This window comes from Stegostoma tigrinum, chromosome 7 (genome assembly GCF_030684315.1).
Source record: "Stegostoma tigrinum isolate sSteTig4 chromosome 7, sSteTig4.hap1, whole genome shotgun sequence".
Lineage (NCBI taxonomy): Eukaryota > Metazoa > Chordata > Chondrichthyes > Orectolobiformes > Stegostomatidae > Stegostoma > Stegostoma tigrinum.
In genome coordinates, this window is record NC_081360.1 from 72,505,126 (window position 1) to 72,525,266 (window position 20,141).

The 20,141-nt window shown below is 41.4% G+C and overlaps 1 protein-coding gene across 1 annotated transcript in view; it reads right to left on the bottom strand.

The window, feature by feature from the left end:
• map3k19 (mitogen-activated protein kinase kinase kinase 19) overlaps positions 1–20,141 on the bottom strand; it is a 68,182-nt gene that overhangs the window by 29,207 nt on the left and 18,834 nt on the right. Inside the window, exons 5-7 of the mRNA XM_059647654.1 lie at positions 18,404–18,468; positions 9,093–9,222; positions 1,212–1,296 (exon numbers count right to left, since the gene is read on the bottom strand). Coding sequence (XP_059503637.1) covers positions 1,212–1,296; positions 9,093–9,222; positions 18,404–18,468 — 280 coding nt within the window. The remainder of the gene's footprint in view (positions 1–1,211; positions 1,297–9,092; positions 9,223–18,403; positions 18,469–20,141) is intronic.

Here is a 20,141-nt window from a genome sequence, read left to right on the forward strand (position 1 = left end):
TATGTTCAAGTCCTCAAAATGGGACTCGAAGTGGTCTATAGTGTTGATTTGCATTCATTACTTCATGAATATCAGAGTTTCCAATCATCCCTGTCCAGAAGGTTGACAGGCCTGAAATAGTTTCACTTACAGCAAAACTTTAAGCTGCCACCAGGAATCTGAATTTTGGCCTCTTTTGCAAATTGTTTCCTTTTGTTTCCTTTTTATGATTCTAGATAGATTTAAATGCCCATAATAGCAATTAAAGGTGCTCATTTATTACCAATACAATCTAATAATCCAATAAAAAATTAATTTCCCATTTGCAACCACAATGAAACAAAATTAATTTTTCACTTCAAAAAATGCTCAGTTAACTTGTGCATATAATTATTCTAACAGCAAGCTCCTATTTAAGATGGATTTCAAAATGAACACCTTATGACTAAAGCTTGGCATTTCTCACTGCTATTTTAACTAATGCATTTGCATATTTGGGATTCAAACCTGGGTCCCCAGATCGTTATCAGGGTCTCTGGATTAATAATCTAGCATTAAACCACTAGGCCATTGCCTGTAGCAGAACACATCTTTCACAGTTTAAAGTACCATTAAATTTCATTCCAAAGTTATCAACGACCAATGATTAAATAATCTATTTGTTCCTGATAGCTGCCTTTAAAAAATCTCCACTAATTCAAGATGGAGAAATCTGTTTCCTGACTACTACACTTGCTCCAACTGAAACAAATAGTTGGTGCTGACAAACAAGTAGGACATTTTTAGGACTGCAGATAGATTGAGTCATCAGGTCACCTGTAATGGCAAGGAATGTGACTCCCTGCAGTCTGGCTTGTAAAGCTTCCTTACTTATTTGGTAAAAACTTTTGCCATCAACCGATCACGTCTGGTTACTAGTGTTTCTGCTCCTACTTCCATGGTATCTGTTTTGTACTGTTATCAAGGGTAGATTTAGCATGAGATTAATTTTCTAGTTGGTCACTTGTTAAGATCCAGCTATTAACTCCTGAAGCTACCAAGCATTCGAAAAATTTTAGATGTTACTGTCAAAATTGTAACCAATTTGTAATTCAATTACAAGTATTTCCATTATGTTCTGATCAATTCAAATGGATGGATGATATTTTTATTTTAAGTTGCAAGTGCACTTCAAAGCTTGAAGTTTTAAAATCTACATTGTCCACTGAAATCATTGATGCAATTATGCTTACCTATTTGTTTCTAAATCATTGTAAAGACAAATCATCTCTCGTAATGCATTGTTTGCAGTATTGAAAGCAAGAAGAATTGGCGGACCTATTCAAGATATTTTAAGATTAATGAACATCATAAAACCACTTAAACGAGAATATATTTTCCATAAAATGTAATTCTTCAGTGAATTTCATCATTGTACCATTGTCAATATAAAGGATTCAATAACTATTAGACTCGATTTGTTCACAGTATCAAAGCTATGGCACGAACAGAATTTACATTTAATATGCCTGTTGATATTCTGTGGCCCCTTGCTTTCAAATTTGTTACATTTTTGTTCGCCTATACACCAGAAGGCTGTAGGTTCACATTCTACTCAGCACCAAAATTTAGACCAACACTCCCCACAACAGCTTTGAGAGGTTAAAGTGAGGTTCTGTCTGTCCTAAAAGAAAAATGCAAAGTACAAGGCTGCTGGCTATCTGAATTATAAACAAAGTGCTGGACAAACTCAGGTCTGAAAGCATTTGTGGAGAGCAAGAAAAGGACTTCATGTTTCTGGTTCAGGGTTACATCTTTGGCACTGAAATTGACTGGAAAAGCGATGTGCTGTAGAAAAAAGGAGAGCAGGAAGAGCAAGAGGTATAGATGGTAAAGGTGCCCCAGAGCAAAAAGGCTAAGGGAATGTTTTTGGTAGAAGAGAATAAATGTAGCTGTAGGTTGGATATTAATGGCAGAGGACAGGTATACCAAGAGCAAACCTATGTGAACAAGACTCCAGGACGATGAAGGACAGTAACCAAAAATGGAGGAAAGCGTTCATGGATTGAAGTTGAACTCCATGTTGTATGGTACCTAGGTGGAAAATGAGGTGATGTTCTTCCAGCTTGCTTTGGACTTTGCTGGAATACTGAAGCAGGCGTAGGATGGAAATGTTAGTGTGAGAGCAAGGTGGCACATTGAAATGGCAAATAAGCTGGTGGTCAGGGTAATTCCTAGATAATAAAGTGTGGAGCTGGATGAACACAGCAGGCCAAGCAGCATCTCAGGAGCACAAAAGCTGATGTTTCGGGCCTAGACCCTTCATCAGTAATTCCTAGAGTCAGGTTTTTTTTTCCTCAATACAGCACAGAAAGAGGCTGTTCAGACATTGTGTCCATGCTGATCAGTCAACAGCTGTCTATTCTAACAAAAAATGAAAGAACTACAGATGCTGTAAATCAGGAACAAAAACAAAGTTGCTGGAAAAGACATACAAGATGATCAGAGGATTAGATAGGGTGGACAGTGAGAGTCTTTTTCTGAGGATGACTTCAGCTTGTACAAGGGGGCATAGCTACAAATTGAGGGGTGATAGATTTAAGACAGATGTCAGAGGCAGGTTCTTTACTCAGAGAGTGGTAAGGGCGTGGAACTCCCTGCCTGCCAATGAAGTTAATGCAGCCACATTAGGGGCATTTAAACAGTCCTTGGAAAGCATATGGATGATGATGGGATAGTGTAGGGGGAGGGGCTTAGATTAGTTTTCAGGTCGGCGCAACATCGAGGGACGAAGAGCCTGTTCTGCACTGTATTGTTCCATGTTCTAAAAGCTCAACAGGTCTGGTAGCATCTGTGGAAGAGAAAACGGTTAACATTTCAGGTCTGGTGACCCTTCCTCAGAACTGATAGTGGCTGGGAATATGTCAGTTTATATGCAGAAAATAGGGAGGTGGGTGAGGTAGGGAGTAATGATAGGATAGAGCCCAAAGAGAGTGAAAGACAGTGGCACAGAAAGGAGCTGCTAACAATCAGGCTGGGAGGGTGAGTAGTTGTTAATGGGGACTGTTAGTGACGAACAGGGGGTGTGTAATGGCAGGCCATGTGGTGACAAAGCCTGGTGTAGGGGGCTGGGACATGGAAGAGTTTAGGACCTAAAATTATTGAACTCAATATTGAGGCCAGAGGGCTATAGTGTCCCCAAGGGAAAATGAGATGCTGTTCCTCCAGCCGGCATTGGGCTTCACTGGAACACTGCAGCAAGTCAGAGACAGATGTTGGCCAGGGAGCAGGTGGTGCATTGAAGTGGCAGGCAATAGGTAGTTCAGGGTCTTTTTTTGCAAGCAGAACGTAAATGTTCTGTGAAGCGGTCATCAAGTCTATGCTTTGACCACGTTGTGAGCAGCAAATACAGTAGACTAGATTCTAGGGAGTGTTGCTTCACCTGAATGGTATGTTTGGGCCCTTGGATAGTGGGGAGGGAGGAGGTGAATGTGTAGGTGTTGCACCTGCACTGGTTACGGGGGAAGGTGCTGTAGGGCTGTGGGGAGGTGTTGGGGGTGAAGGAAGTGTGGACCAGGGTGTCCCCCCACAGTGGTCGAGAACGCCCTTGACCGCGTCTCCCGCATTTCCCGCAACACATCCCTCACACCCCGCCCCCGCCACAACCGCCCAAAGAGGATCCCCCTCGTTCTCACACACCACCCCACCAACCTCCCGATACAACGCATCATCCTCCGACACTTCCGCCATCTACGATCCGACCCCACCACCCAAGACATTTTTCCATCCCCACCCCTGTCTGCTTTCCGGAGAGACCACTCTCTCCATGACTCCCTTGTTCGCTCCACACTGCCCTCCAACCCCACCACACCCGGCACCTTCCCCTGCAACCGCAGGAAATGCTACACTTGCCCCCACACCTCCTCCCTCACCCCCATCCCAGGCCCCAAGATGACTTTCCATATTAAGCAGAGGTTCACCTGCACATCTGCCAATGTGGTATACTGTATCCATTGTACCCGGTGTGGCTTCCTCCACATTGGGGAAACCATTGGAGGCTTGGGGACTGCTTTGCAGAACACCTCCGCTCGGTTCGCAATAAACAAGTGCACCTCCCAGTCGCAAACCATTTCCACTCCCCCTCCCATTCTTTAGATGACATGTCCATCATGGGCCTCCTGCAGTGCCACAATGATGCCACCCGAAGGTTGCAGGAACAGCAACTCATATTCCGCTTGGGAACCCTGCAGCCTAATGGTATCAATGTGGACTTCACCAGCTTCAAAATCTCCCCTTCCCCCACCGCATCCCAAAACCAGCCCAGTTCGTCCCCTCCCCCCACTGCACCACACAACCAGCCCAGCCTGTCTCTGCCTCCCTAACCTGTTCTTCCTCTCACCCATCCTTTCCTCCCACCTCAAGCCGCACCTCCATTTCCTACCTACTAACCTCATCCCACCTCCTTGACCTGTCCGTCTTCCCTGGATTGACCTATGCCCTCCCTACCTCCCCACCTATACTCTCCTCTCCACCTATCTTCTTTTCCCTCCATCTTCAGTCCGCCTCCCCCTCTCTCCCTATTTATTCCAGAACCCTCACCCCATCCCCCTCTCTGAAGGGTCTAGGCCCGAAAAGTCAGCTTTTTGTGCTCCTGAGATGCTGCTGGGCCTGCTGTGTTCATCCAGCTTCACACTTTATTATCTTGGATTCTCCAGCATCTGCAGTTCCCATTATCACTGCCCTGGAGGGAATGATCCCTGCGGAAGGTGGACAAGGGAGGGGAAGGGAATGTGTTTGGTGATAATGGAAATGGCATCAGATGACCTCCCGGATGTGGATGCAGATGCTGGTGGGATGGTAGGTAAGGATAAGGGGAACTCTATTGCTGTTGCAGGAGGGAAGAGAAGGGGGTGAGGGCAGAAGTGCAGGAGATGGGTTGGACTGGTTGAGTGCCCTGTCAAGAACAGAGCTATCTATTCTAATACCATTCCCAAGAAGTTGACTTGTAGTTTTTATGTGCTCATCTAAATAGTTCTCAAATGTCTTAACACTTCCTGCTTCAGCCTCCTTTTCAGGCAATAAGCTCCAAATACCCACAACCCTCTGAAAAACCCCTCAAGTTCTGTTCAAAACCTCTGTTCCTCACCTGAAAACTGCCCAAGTCTTGACTATTCTACTGAGGGGAAGATTTCTCCCCCTCTATACTGTCTGTGCTACTCAGAACTTTGCATCATCAGATCCTTCTTCAACATTCTGTTCTCACGAAAATAACACCACCCCCTCCTCCCCCATCTCGGATCTCAGAGCTGAATCACTGCAGCCCAGGCAACATCCTGTTGAATACTTTCTACAATGTCTCCAATGCAATCATAGTGTGGATGACTGCTTAATGGAGTGTGTCAGCTCTATCTACAAGATGTGTGGCAACCAGAGCTACACACAGTCCTCTAACTAAATATCAGACAGCTCTGATTGCAGGTTAATGCCTTGACTAAAATTTAGTATCCAGTATGTCTTAATACCTTTTCTACTTGAAGTACCTTTAAAAAATTGGAAATGTACACCAAGGTCCCCCTAATCCTTTGTACTTCTCGGGGGCCTACTACTTACCGTGTACTCTCTTGGCTTGTTAGTCCTCCCAAAATATCAGCTCATCCTTTTGAGAGTATACAGTTCATTTGCAATTGTTCAGCCCATCTATATCATCATGTAATCTAAGGCTTTCTTCCTCACTATTTGTCACACCATCGATTTTCATGTCATCTGCAAACTTACTCATCATACCTCATACACTAAGAGCAGAGTTGTTCCACTCAGCAGTCAGTCTATGGCTGGTCTTGTTAATGTTAATGAGACTGTATTGTGATCAGCAAATACAGTAGATTTGATTGAAAGAATATAAGTAAATCACTGGTTCTCTTGGAAGATGTGTTTGGAACCTTTGACAAAGAAGAGGTAGTGAGTAGACAATTGTTACACCTTTCGTGATTTGAGAGATGGTGTCAGGGAACTTGAAGCGATGTTAGGAGTGATGGAGTGGACCAGAGTGTCAGGGAGGGAAGGTCACTATGGAATGTTGACAGGGGAGGGGAAGATGTGTTGGTGGTAGAATCCTGCAGGAGATGGCGGAGGAGGATGATTGAATGTGGAGACAGGTGATTTGGAAAGTGAGGACAAAGTGGAACACTATGTTCTGGGAAAGAGTGGGCAGAAGCACTGACATGTAAGTTGGCATCATCAGAACAGATGCAACAGGGACAGAAGAACTGGGAGAATAGACTTAAATCTTTACAGGAAGCAGAGTGTGAAAAAAGTATGTCCAAGGTAATTGTGGGAAATGGCGAGCTTGAAATGGATAGTAGTAGACAGCCTATTTCTCAGAAATGGAAACAGAAATCAAAGACCAGATGAAGTGGAGAGAAAGAAGAAATTTTGTAGTAAAGTTGGTTAACATTTATAATTCCAGATGAGAGTAGGAAGCAGCACTGACTGTTCTGGCCTCCTTTCGTAGAAGAAGTGGAGAGTTTTAAGATAAAAGAACACACAAAATTTAAAGCAAAAAATAATGTTCTCCTACAAAGAATATATCTCTTGGCTATGGCAAGAACAATATTTATGCTAGGGAAAAAGTACTATGGCTAAGATGATGCAAGAACTGCCCATGCTGGAGTCAGAGATAAGTGTAGAACTGAAGGAACACAGCAGGCCAGGCAGTATCAGATCATAGATCATAGAATTCCTACAGTGTGGAAATGGGCCCTTCAGCCGTACAATCCATACCAAACCTCATCCCACCCCATCCCACCCACACCCATCCCCCTATAACCTACCTAATCTACAAATCTACACCTCCCTGAACGCTGCAGGCAATTTAGCATGGCCAATCCACCTAGCCTGCACATCTTTGGACTGTGGGAAGAAACCAGAGCACCCGGAGGAAACCCATGCAGACACAGGGAGAATGTGCAAACTCCAGACAGTCACCCAAGGGTGGAATCAAACCCAGGTCCCTGGCACTGAGGCAGCAGTGCTAACCATGCCACCCATAAAGATGGTTCCACCTCGACTTGAACTCAGATCACAGGAGTCAGAAAACAGCACACTCACCATGACAACCACAGCAGGAAAGTTGATGTTTCAGGTTGGGACACTTCTTCAGAAATGGGAAGTGGGGAAGGCAGCTTAGATATAAATAGAGAGGAGGGGTGGGTCTGGGGAAGGCAGGCAGGATGGTGATACGTGATGCAGGCGCTGACTGGTCAGTGTAATGGAAGGGATGGATAGGTGAGAGAGAAAATGGACAGGTTGTATCAGGTCAAGAAAGTGGGGTTGAGAGGGAGGGTTGGACATCGGATGAGGCTGGGGTTGGTGGGGTGCTGGTGGTGGAGATTTTTAAAACTTGTGAAATCCGCATTTAGGCCATTGGGCTGTACACTCCCGTGACAGAATATGAGGTGCTGTTCCTCATTTGCAGGTGGCATCATTAAACTGTCATTTGTCACGTACAGAGTGCAAAAAGGATGTCCTCCTATTTCAAGAACCTCACCTCCCCTGCCTGGATCAAAAATGCCCTCAATCACACCTTTTGCATTTCCTGCACCTCTGCCCTCACATCCTCCTCCCCCCACCAAAAATAAAGACGGAATCCCCCTTGCTCTCTCATATCACCCCACTGACCTCCACATCCAACATATCGTTTTCTGCCACTTCCACCATCCACAATCTGACCCCACAACCAAGAATATATTTCCCTCCCTGCCCCTATCTGCTTTTCATAGGGACAGTTCTTTCCACAACTCCTTCCCCCCTCCTCACTGGACCCTCCATCCCCGGCACCTTTCCCTGCAACTGCAGGAATTGCTACACCTGCCCCCGTACCTCCCCCCTCACCTCAATCCAAGGCACGATACAAACCTTCCACATTAAACAGGGGTTCACCTGCATATCCATCAACTTAGTTTACTGTGTCCACTGCCCCCGATATGGCCTTCTCTACATTGGTGAGACCAAGCTTGAGACTTGGAAACTGTTTTATAGAACATTGGCACTCTGTACACCACAAACGACAACACCTTCCGGTTACAAAACATTTTAACTCCCCCTCTGGCTCCCTGGGCGACATGTCCATCCTGGGCCGCCTCCAGTGTCACAATGATGTCAGCTGTGAACTGGAGGAGCAGCACCTCATTTTCCGCCTCGAAAGCCTACAGCCCAATGTCCTAAACATGTAATTCACCATTTTTTAAAATCTCCCCACCCCTGATCTAATCCTATGTCCAATGCTCCTTCTCATCCCCACCTCCTTGACCTGACACAACCTGGCCAACTTCTCTCCCATCTAACTATCCCTCCCACCTCACTGACCAATCCCCATCTATCACCGTCCTACCTACCTGCCCCAGCCCCACCCCTCCTCTCTCTATTTCTGAGCTCCCTTCCCCCTCCCCATTTTCGAAATGCACAAATTGTATTCCTACACATCACTTCTCCATTTGCTTTCGATTTTGTATTCAAAGATGCATCAACTCTACTTCTTACCAAAATTTATCAAAGCAGTCCTAGCCAAGGAACCAATAAATAATTCAAAAAGTACATGACAATGACAGTCTTAAATAAGTTGTGAATAAACATCTTCAACTATAGCATGGTACACCTGTATCAGGTGGTGGCACTTGAATGAGATTTGCATACTTGAGGCTATAAGAATATTCTCCTTATTCTCTACTATATATTTGCAGTACTGAGCGGGGTTTGCAGCTTTCACAAAGCTTGCACATTTAGCAATCTTTGTCTTTTATTGTGCAATCGGGCTTGCTGCAGCATAAATAGTGTGTAATTAGTCTGCGTAATTTCTAGATATATCAGATCACATTGAGTTGCTTATGTGTTCAAAGTGTACCTGCCCAGATGTTACCTTGCATCATTAAGAAAACAATGATGACTTATTCTAAAAGAGGAAATATGAGTACACTATTCATTCATACATAGCTATTAAAGTTACAGGAGCCTTGTATAAAGAACCTATTGTTAGTGTGTGGAAGAAGAAATTGAATGGTGGCTTTTTATGAGGAAACTGTATATCCTCCATTTTCTCTGTCAAAATAATTAAAATCCACAGTTTAATATTACAATACCTTGTGTCTGTCTGTGAAATTCTGTATTTGTTCCATCAGATTGCTTGACCAAAACATTGTCTTTTTCAGAAGCTAGTCCCTTATTTCTTCTCATCAAACAATTTATGTTTTCTGAGTTCACAGTTGACATCTGGAGAACAGAAAAATCATATGAACATTGCAAGTCTCCCAGTGGAACTGGTACTGAGAAGGCTAAATTCTATAACTCCTGAAAATGAATGAGAAGTTTGATTTATTAAGCTGCATCCACTTATTTCAATGCAGGCATTTTTCCTACAGCTGTTGCAAAGGTAATATAAATAAAGCTACAGCGGTGTATCGGACAGCACAAAAGCAAAATCAAATGTTATTGACTGCTGGGAAAGACAATCAACCAGCCCCTGTTTGTCTATATCTTTTCATTGCAGTACTTATAATATTGGATAAACTGACAACAAATTTTAATAGTACTCTTATAAATTTGACTGTGAAAACATCAGCTCAAAATGCTTGTTTGTGCAGAAAAGAATATGTTTGAAATCTGATAATTAAAGAAAGTTATTTTAACAATTCACAAAGGTATGGACATACAGGGAATAGCGTAGGTTAGACGGGCTTCAGAGTGGTATGACAGATCGGCACAACATCAAGGCCCGAAGGACCTGCACTGTGCTGTCATGTTCCATGTTCTATGTATGGAAGAATTTTAACCAAAATAGTTAAAACCACCATATTTTCTGCTACTGTGCTTGCTGACAACTATCTGTGCAATTAGTAGGCATCTTATCAGTTGACCTCACAAAATGTTAATTTTGATAAAGAAAGTCCTTCTGATTTCAGAAGCATCCATTGTTTATCATGTTCTTAGACATGATTAAATGCTGGAGGTACTTACTTTGCTAGTTTGTCCAAAAAAAAATTTATATTATGTCAGCAGAAATTCTGGAGTAAGTATGTTTAGTTTAAATAGATTCCTGTTGTCTGTTACAAAATACAAATGGGCCTAGATTAGGAAGTACCAGAGACGGCAGAAGAGAAGAAGGTGAATGGGGAAAAGGAAGTGAGGGAATGTTTCAGTGGTGACTGAATAAAGAAATAATCACATTCCAATGGGCAAAAAGAGATAAGGGCAGGACTAAATTATATGTATGTAAATGCACTGAATGTAGAGAACAAAACTGGGAAACTGGAAGCAGAAATTGCTGTGGGGGTTTGACAGAAATGTGGCTTAAGCTAGAACAGGAGTGGATAGATAACACAAGATAACCGAGTGTAGAGCTGGATAAACACAGCAGGCCAAGCAGCATTTCAGGAGCACAAAAGCTGCCATTTCGGGTCAAGATCCAAAACTGGAAAAGAGCAGAGTTTAGAATTTTAAAAAATGAACGGGAGCATGTTGATTGGAAATGCATTTTGTTGGCTAAAACAGTGGATGAAAAATGGGAGATGAATAGGTAGGCACCCATCAGAAATAAATATGGGATATCCAAAGCCAGAATATCCTACATGATTTTCTCAACAATATTCTTAATTAAAAAGAAAGAGCATATGTATGATGCATACTGGAATAACAACAGCAATAGAAATCAGGAAGAGTATCTTAAATGCAGGAGAGAGGCTAAGGCTGTTATAAGGAAGGCTAAGAGGAAGCATAAGGAAAGGCTGGCAGACTGTGCTACGACAAATAGTAAGTAGATGCTGAACCTCTACAGATCATTGGTTAGACCACATTTGGAGTACTGTGTTCAGTTTTGGACACCTTATTTAGGGAAGGATTTTAAAGCCTTGGAGAGAGTTCAAAACAGATTTACTAGAATGATACTAGGAATGAGGGATTTTATATACAGGAAGGATTAGAGAGATTGGGTTTATTTTCCCTGGACAACAGAAGATTGAGGTGGCCTTTACTGAGGTGTTCAAAATTATGAACAATTTTGACAGGGTAAAGAACGATATTCTGTTTCCACTAGTTGTTATGTGAATAACATTGGGCCGCAATTTCAAGATTGTCAGCAAGACAGCAAGGAGTGAGATTAGGAAACAGCTTCTTTACTCAGAGTTGTTAGCATTTGGAATGCACTACCTGGGATAGTGATGGAGGCAGATTCCATATGAGGTTTCAAAAGAGAGCTGGACATATATTTGAAAATGATGAAGTTATAGAGCTTTGTCGATTGGGACTAGCTGGGTAGCTCTTTCAGGAGCTGCTACAGACATAATAGGTCAAATGGCCTGTGTCTGTACTGTGAATTCAATGTTGAGTTTAAGCATCATGCGGCTTAAGGTAGACATTGAGGAGTCAGGTGGAAATTTTTCAATCATTCAGAAATAGATCAACAGAAGGATTGGGACCAGTTTTGAGATAGGAGAAAATGGTATTTTGCACATACTGCCCCAGAAACCACAATCACCATCTCTGGATATGTCCTGTCCATACAGTAGGACAGATCCTTCAAAGTTGGTTTACAGTCAGAAGGGAGTCCACAATATTGACTGCAAGACCCTATGAAGTTTCATGATATTTGGTCAAAAACAGGCAAGGAAACTTTCTGCTGATTACCAACAACTGTTCCTCCCTCAGCTGATCAATCAGTAGTCTTCCATATGACACATGCTTGGAGAAAGCATGAAGAATGGCCGGTGCAGAGAATGTACTCTCACTGGAGGATTGCGATGTCTTTTACCAATATTGGCTCAGTAGCACTACAACTGGCCAAGCTGCCGAGTCCTGTAGTGAACTGGACACCTTACAAAATGAATCTGGGTAGATAGTTATGGGGAACAAGGAAATGGCAGAGGAGTTACACATATTTTATATCAGTCAGTACTGCAAAAGATACTTAGAACATCCTAGTAATGCTAAAAATACAGGGGAGGAATTATGTCCATCACCACTCTAGAGATGTAGTATTAGACAAGCAAATTGATCTAAATGCAATAAGTCTCCTGGCCATGAAGACTTGTATCCTAGGATCAGCTGCAGAGAAAGTGCATACAATGGTTGTAATTTCCAACAACTCCTTGGATTCTGGAGTAGTACCAAAGGATGGAAAATTGCCAAAGCGACACCCCTGTTCAAAAAGGGACGGAGGCAAAAAGTGGGTATGATAGGTCAATTAGCTAAATATCCATTGTTGGAAAAATGTTAGAATCAATTATTGAGGAAGTAAAAGCAACATATTTGAAAAATCATGATCTAATCAAGCAGAGGCAGCAAGGCTTCATGAAAGAGAAATTGTGTCTGACTAATTTATTAGAGTTTTTTTGAAGAAGCCTGAACCAGAGCGGATAGAAGGGAACTGGTAGATGTGTTGTATTTGAACTTTCAGAAGATGCTCAACAAGGTACTCCACAAAAGGTTAGGTCATAAGATAAGAGCCCATGGTGTTGGAGTTAGTGTCTTGGTATGAATAGAGAATTGGCTAATGGGCAGCAAACAGTGAGCAGAGATAAGGGGTTATCTTTCAGTTTGGCAAGCTCTATGCAGTGAAATTCCACAGGGATCTGTGCTGGGACTGCAACTGTTTATAGCATAAGTTAATAACTTTGAAGAAGAAAATGAATGTATGGCAGCTAAATTTGTTAATGACACAATAAGTGAAAAGGCATGTTGCAAGATGGATCTAAACGGTTGAGAAAGATATTGATAGGTTAAATAAGTGGAAAAAAAAGTTGACAAACGGAGTATGTCATGGGAAAATGTTATGTGAAACTACCACTGTGCTGAACAGGATAGATTTTGAATTAATCTAGATGCTGTGGGCGATCAGTAATAGTAGCATTATATTCAACCACTGTATGTAACCTCTCAGTCTTGCACAGCCACGCAACAGACCATTCTCAGAAAGTCAAACGATGAACCATGGTTTAATGAAGTGTGCAGGAGGTCCTGACAGTAACAACACCAGGCACATTTAAAAATCAAGTGTCAATCGGGTAAAGCTACACTACAGAACTATATGCATGCCAAACAGGCAAAAACAACATGCAATAGACAAACCTAAGTGATCCCATAACCAACAGATCAGATCTATGTTCTGAAGGCTTGTCAAATCCAATCACGGATCATGGAGGGCAATTATACAACTTGCTGGAGGCGGAGACACCACAAATATCCTCATCAGTGATGTGGAACCTAGTACATCAGTGCAAAATTGAAAGCTAAAGCATTTACAAGCATCTTCAACCAGAAGTACCAAATGGACAATCCAACTTGGCTGCCTCCTGAGGTTCTCAGCATCATAGCTGCCTGCCTTCTATCAATTCAATTTTGTCCAATGTGGAAACAGCTGAAGAATCTGGATATCATAAGTCTATAGCCCTGACAACATTCTGGCAATAAGATTGAAGAATCATGCACAAGAGGTAGCTGTGTTCCTTCAACAAGCTGTTCCAGTATAGTTAGAACACTAGCATGAACAAGCAATGTGTAAATTGCTCAGGAATGTTCTCTCCACAAAAAGTCGGATAAATCCAACCAGACCAATTACCAACAAAAACAGAAGTTGCTGGAAAAGCTCAGCAGATCTGGCAGCATCTGTGAAGGAAAAGTCAGAGTTAACGTTCCCGGTCCAGTGACTCTTCCTCAGAACTCAGTTCAACTACCATCTACTTGGAATCATCAAAAAAGTGACAGAAGGTGTCGTCAATCAAGAAGTACTAACTCAGTAATGCCATGCACATTGACTTTAGTTAGGAATCTGCCAGGTCCTTTCAGCTATGATCTCATTACAGCCTTGGTCCAAATATGAATAAAGGAGATGAATTCAAGAGGGTAAGTGAGGCTGACTGCCCTTCACATCATAGCAACTTTTAACTGAATGTGGCATCAAGGGCCGTAGCAAAACATGAATCAATGGGAATTACGGGAGGGGAAAGCCTTCCACTGGTTGGAGTCAGATCGAGCTCAGTGGAAGATGATTATGGTTGGTCAAGGTCTATCAGGAAGATCAAACACAGATTGGATACAGAATTTGCGCAACACCTCTGCTCAGACTGCAAGTATGACTGCAAGCTTTTGGTGGTTTACTGTTTTAATTCTGCACCTTTTCATTCTAGTATTTCCTTCCCCAGACTGCTGCACTATTCCACTGAAGATCAATACGAACTTGATGAACATCTGAAATAGGATCAGCAATATATCATTTCAATCCTCAAGAATGCCCCAACATTCCATCAGTTCACAACTGATTTGCCCTGGACCTCAACTCCCCTTTCATGCCAGCTCTTAGTAGTCCTCAACTCCTTGACATTCCCTAGCAGAGATATTTGTATCACAAACAACCATGGGTGAGGTTCCACAAGACTGGAGGGTGGCTAATGTGCCATTATTTAGGAAAGGGTGCAATAAAAATCCAGGGAACTATAGACCAGTGAGTCTGATGTCAGTGATGGGTAAGTTGTTGAAGGGGACTCTGAGAAACAGGATTTACTTGCATTTGGAGAGGCTAGGATTCAATCTGGATAGTCAGCATGTTTGAGTGTGAGAAATCATGCCTTACAACCTTGAGTGAATTTTTTGAGGACGTATCCAAGAGGATAGATGAGGGCAGAGCAGTAGATGTTGTGTACATGGACTTTAGCGTGGATTTTGACAAGGTTCCGCAGGATAGACTGGTTGATGAGGTTAGATCACATGGAATTCAGGGAGAGCTAACCAATTAAATATAAATTTGGCTTGACAGTGCAAGATGGAGGGTGATGGTAGTGGATTGTTTTTCAGACTGGAAGCCTGTGACAAGCAGTGTTCTGCTGGTCCACTGTTTGATACTAGGTCCACAGTTGTTTGTTATTTACATAAATGATTTGGATAAGAATATAGGAAGTATGGTTAGTAAGTTTACAGATGACACCAAAATTGATGGTATAGTGGACAGTTACTTGAGAGTACGATGGGGTCTTGATCAGCTGGACCAATTGGCTGAGGAATGGTAGATAGAGCTTAATTTAGATAAATGCAAGGTGTTGCATTTTGGTGAGACAAACCAGAGCAGGACTTACATAGTCAATGGTAGGGCCCTGGAGAGTGTTATCGAACACAGAGACCAAGGCATTCAGGTACATAGATTCTTGAAAGTGATGTCACAGGTAGACAGGGTGATGAAGAAGGCATTTAGCATGCTTGCCTTCATTGGTCACAGCATTGAGTATAGGAGTTAGGACATCAAGTTGCAGCTGTACTGGACATTGCTGAGACCATTTTTGGTGAACTGCATAGAATTCCAATCACCCTGATATAGGAATCAGAAAGGGTGCAAAAAAGGTTTACAGGAAAATTCCCAGGATTGGAGTTATAAGGAGAGATTGGATAGGTTGGAACTTGCTTCCCTGGCGTGCAGAAAGTTGTGGCTGACCTTATAGAGGTTTGTACAATCATAAGAGGCATAGATAAGGTGAATAATAAAGGTGTTTTCCCTAGGGTAGGGAGTTCAAAACTAGACGGCATAGGTATCAGGTGAGAGGGGAAAGATTTAAAAGGAACTGGGGGGCAATTTTTTCACTCATATATGGAATATGTATATGGAATATGTATATGGAATGAATTGCCAGAAGCAAGTAGAGTTACAACATTTAAAAGATATTTGGACAAGTACATGAATAGGAAAGGTTTAGAGGGATATGGGTCAAATACAGGCAAATAGGACCATTTTAGTTTGGAAAACCTGGTTAGCATTGATGAGTTGGATCAAAGGGCTTGTTTCGTTGCTAGATGACTCTTTGACTCTAACAACCCATAACAATCTAGAGTAAAACATTCACTACCCGCTGAATGAAGAACTTCTGTCACATCTTGGTTTTAAATGAGTGTCACCTTATTCTGTTACTATGTCCTCTAATTTCAGAACCCCTCCGAGTTGAGAAATATAATTTTCATTTGTCATTGTAGTTATTGGAATGAGGGCCAGGAGGATCTTATTGACTATAAGATTCTTAAGTGGGTCAGCCAGGGAGTTCTGGCTGACAAGTATAAACAAAAGTCTAAAAGATTTGTTACATTCTAGGGACTGGCTCTGAGTAAGCTAGTCAAAGTTCAGGTACTGTGCACATGTAAATAAAGCGTGATTTGATGACGGGATACTGGTGTTTGTGGAGTTATTTCAGTCTTAATTACTTGCCTCACCTGCATGCTAAAATTTTATGTTTCATGCACAAGAATACACAAATCCCTTGTTTAACTATTTTTGGAGTCTCTCTCTATTTACATAATAGTCTGTCTTTTAATTATTCACAACACATGACCTCAGATGTTCCTATATTAAATTCTGTTTGCTATGTTCTGTCCACCGTCAGCCTATCAAATCCCCTTGCAGATTCCTTATGTCCTCATCTCAAAAGGCATTCCTACCTACTTTGGTATGATCAGCCAATTTGGATACATTACATTCTTCCTCCACCAAGAACCCTGCCAAAATCTAATGATTTCTGGAATATTTTGGCCAATGCCTTCACTGTCTCTGCAGCCACTTCCTTTAAAACCCTTGGATAAAGGCCATGAGGTTGCCATGGCTTGTCAGCCTTTCGTCCCCTCAGTTTGTAAAATACTCTGTCCCTCGTGATGGAAACTGCTGCAAAATCTTTACTAACATTCGTACTTTGATTATTTTCAGGATGTTCACAGCATCCTCCTTTGTGAAGAAGGATGCAAAATATTAGTATAAATTATCTGCCATTTTCCTGTCCCATTATGAACTTCCCATTTGCACATTCAAGATCTCACACTTACCTTCACTATGATTTTATTATACATATATTATGTGTGTGTATGTAACCTTCTGGTGTTATTCTTATATTTATGTTTTTATATTTATTGTCAATATACTTTCATAATCAATCTTCTCCCTCTTTATTAGCTTTTTAGTCATCTGCTGCTGTTTCCTAAATATTTCCACAGCCCTGGCCTACCACTAGTTTCACTGCTTTGTAGGCCTTAGTTTTTGATTGAATACACTACTTGACTGCTTTTGTTAACCACAGGTGGTTCATCCTCCTCATTGAGTCCTTATTTTTGATTGGAATAAATCATTACTGATGGTTGAAATTTTTGCCTGAATGTCTGTGACTTCTCATCTATTGAATTTCCTCTTAGCTTATTTTCCCAGTCCACTTTCTAAAAAAAACCTTCTTCATCATCTGTACTTATTTAAATTGGGAACACTGGTTTGAAACTTAAGTGGCTCTTCTTCAAAGTGAATTTGAAATTCTACTGTGTTGTGATCACTATTAACTAGAGGATCCTTAATTCAGGATTGTTAAGTAATCCTAAATCATTGCACATTACTGGATCTAAAATAGCCTGTTCCCAGGTAGATTGTACAATGCACTACTATAAGAAATGATCCCTGATGCATACTACAAAGTTGTCTTTTATGTTATCCTTGGCCATTTGATTTCTCCAGGAAATGTGCAGATTAAATCACTTGTGATAATTGTAGTGTATTTCTTGCATACCTCCATTATTTTCTGATTTGTACTGTGTCCTACAGTGAGCAGTTCTTCATGGGGCCTGGAAACAATTCCATTGCTATCTCTTACTTCTGCTCAAACTGATCCCACATCATGATCTATTGCATTTACAACAGTACTCACCACTGGAGTGATGTCCTCCTTTACTAACAAAGCAACCCCACCCATTCCCATTTTTCTTAATCTTCCAGAACATTGACTACTCTTGAACATTCTTAGTCTTGGTCACCATGCAGTCATTCTTCATAATAGCTGTCAAGTCATATTCATTTATTTCTATATGGGATGGCCACGCATCTAATTTGTTACAATGCTATGTGCATTCAAATATAGAGCCTTACGCTTTGACTCTTTACCATTAATACTGACTCTAGTTCAAATTACTGCTGCACACCATGTATTTTCTACCCCTTCCTGTCAGACTTTGATTATCATTCACTGCTTCACTTCTTTGCATCTCTGCTCTCTTTTTTTATTTTTTAAAACTTTGCTTCTTTTGTACTCTCCCCTTGCTCCCACTAATTAGTTTAAAACCCTATCTACAACCCTAATTATACAATTCACCAAGATGTTGCTCCTAGGAATGCTCAAATGAAGACCGTCCCAACAGTGCAGCTTTCTCTTGCTCTAGTACGGCTGGAAGTGCCCCATCAATCAGAAAACATTTCTCCCACACCAATCATTAATCCACACATTTACTTCATCAATTTTATTTCCCCAACCCAATTTGATCATGACTCAGGACATATTCCAAAGATTATTACCTTTGTTATTTTGATTAAAAGAAATCCTTCATATTAAATAAAATATGTCTTTTTAATAACTCAGAATTAATTTCCTTTCAGCAGGGAGATGAGACTCATTGTTACCTGTGAACTGCAGAAGCCAAGATCAACATTTAGCCCATTTGGTTCTCCATATTCCAGGAAGTTACCTAAAAATGGATATGCTGCATTAGGAGAGTAGTCAAAGGAATCCTTAACTTGCACATCACAATGTCATTTATTTTGACCAATTTGGACAGCACTTCCTTGAAATTATTTTGTTTCCAAGTACAGCGCGTAGTTTAACTTTTGTTAGTACCTGCAAAATTTGTTAGATGTTCTTGGTCTTAAGTCTATGAAGAATTTGCATTCAGCCATACAAATATTGAAATATAACATTTTCTTTTCTTGCCACAAGAGGTTCATTGAATATTCTAAATGGAATTTTTATAGTAGCCTGAACAACATGGGCTATGGTGAGGAATGTGGGCAGAATTGCACAAGAAGTCCAATGAAGCTTATCTTGTTGGGAGTAAGTCACTATATTTTTTGAGCAAATTCCAGGCATTGAGGCATGATTCCTACTCATGAAATATTCCCAATAAAGAGGATTATTGCTTGTTTACAACCTCATTATCTGCACATTTGGCTCATGATTATGGAACGTCACATCATACCATTTGCCACAAGTAAACTAAACTCTGAGAAGTCTTGACATGTGAGTCAGAGCATGTAACTAGCAACTTTGGGTTCACAGATTGCTGTAAAGGGTGTTCATTCTTGGTTATCATGGAAACATTTGGTTTGCTTATAGAGGCAAATTGCAGCATATAATTTTTTTGCGTTTGTGTTTGCTTTTATTGATTGTAAATAAAAACTTATCTTTGAAATAGCCTGACAACTTGCCTGTATGTGATATTCCCCTGCTGGATAATGACAAAATTCAGGTCTACAGTGGGCACTGACGGCAGAGTAGCAGTGACTTAGAGTGGTTGTCTGGATGGGATACAGCTAAGCTCAGATAAACCCACTGGCCTAGTGATTAGCCAGTAACTATGGAGAGAGAATGTACAAGCGGATTTCAGCCATGTCAGCTACATGCCATGGGCAGTGTGGCTTTGTGGCAGCTGTGCCACTACATTGCCAACAATGGATTGCCAATGCTGTCTGGGTGCACAGCAGTCTTTTAAAAAAGGAAAGAGTGCCAGGTGTGTCAGCCTCTTGGGGGATGCCTGGTAAGTGACGAGTTCTTATAGTGACAACGGGTGGTAGGATGCGGCTAGAATCAGGTGAGGGGTGCCACAGGGCAAGGGGAGGTAGCTAATGAGGTGAGTTTAGTAAATTACAAGAAACCTGTGAGGCTTCACCTAAAATTCTCTAAACCAACAACTAGCCGAATACAGAAACGTTTAGCCCAATGTATTGTAAAACAATTATCTAGTGAATACGTAAAGCCATACACAGTTATGCAATTACCTTTCAGCTATGAGGATCAGTATGATATTGAATATAAATGATCTTTTGCTTTATTAGGCTCAATATGGTTCAATCTTTAATGGACTCTCATGCCTCCTAAACAGGATCCAGAGCTGGATTTAACATCCATGAACAGAAAAAAAACTGGTCTTTGCTCAAGGAGATAATTAGCTACAAAAAAAACTAAATATAGAATCCAAAGTTTCTTTGGCTATTAGGTGATGACAGATCTTGATGAACCCCTTTACAGATTAAAAGAAATAAAAACAATATAATATATTTTATCTTACATTCATCTTACATGACGTATTGTTTTTAATAGTGTTTCAGACATTTCCAGTTTGACTCATTTGTCTTTGTTAATGAG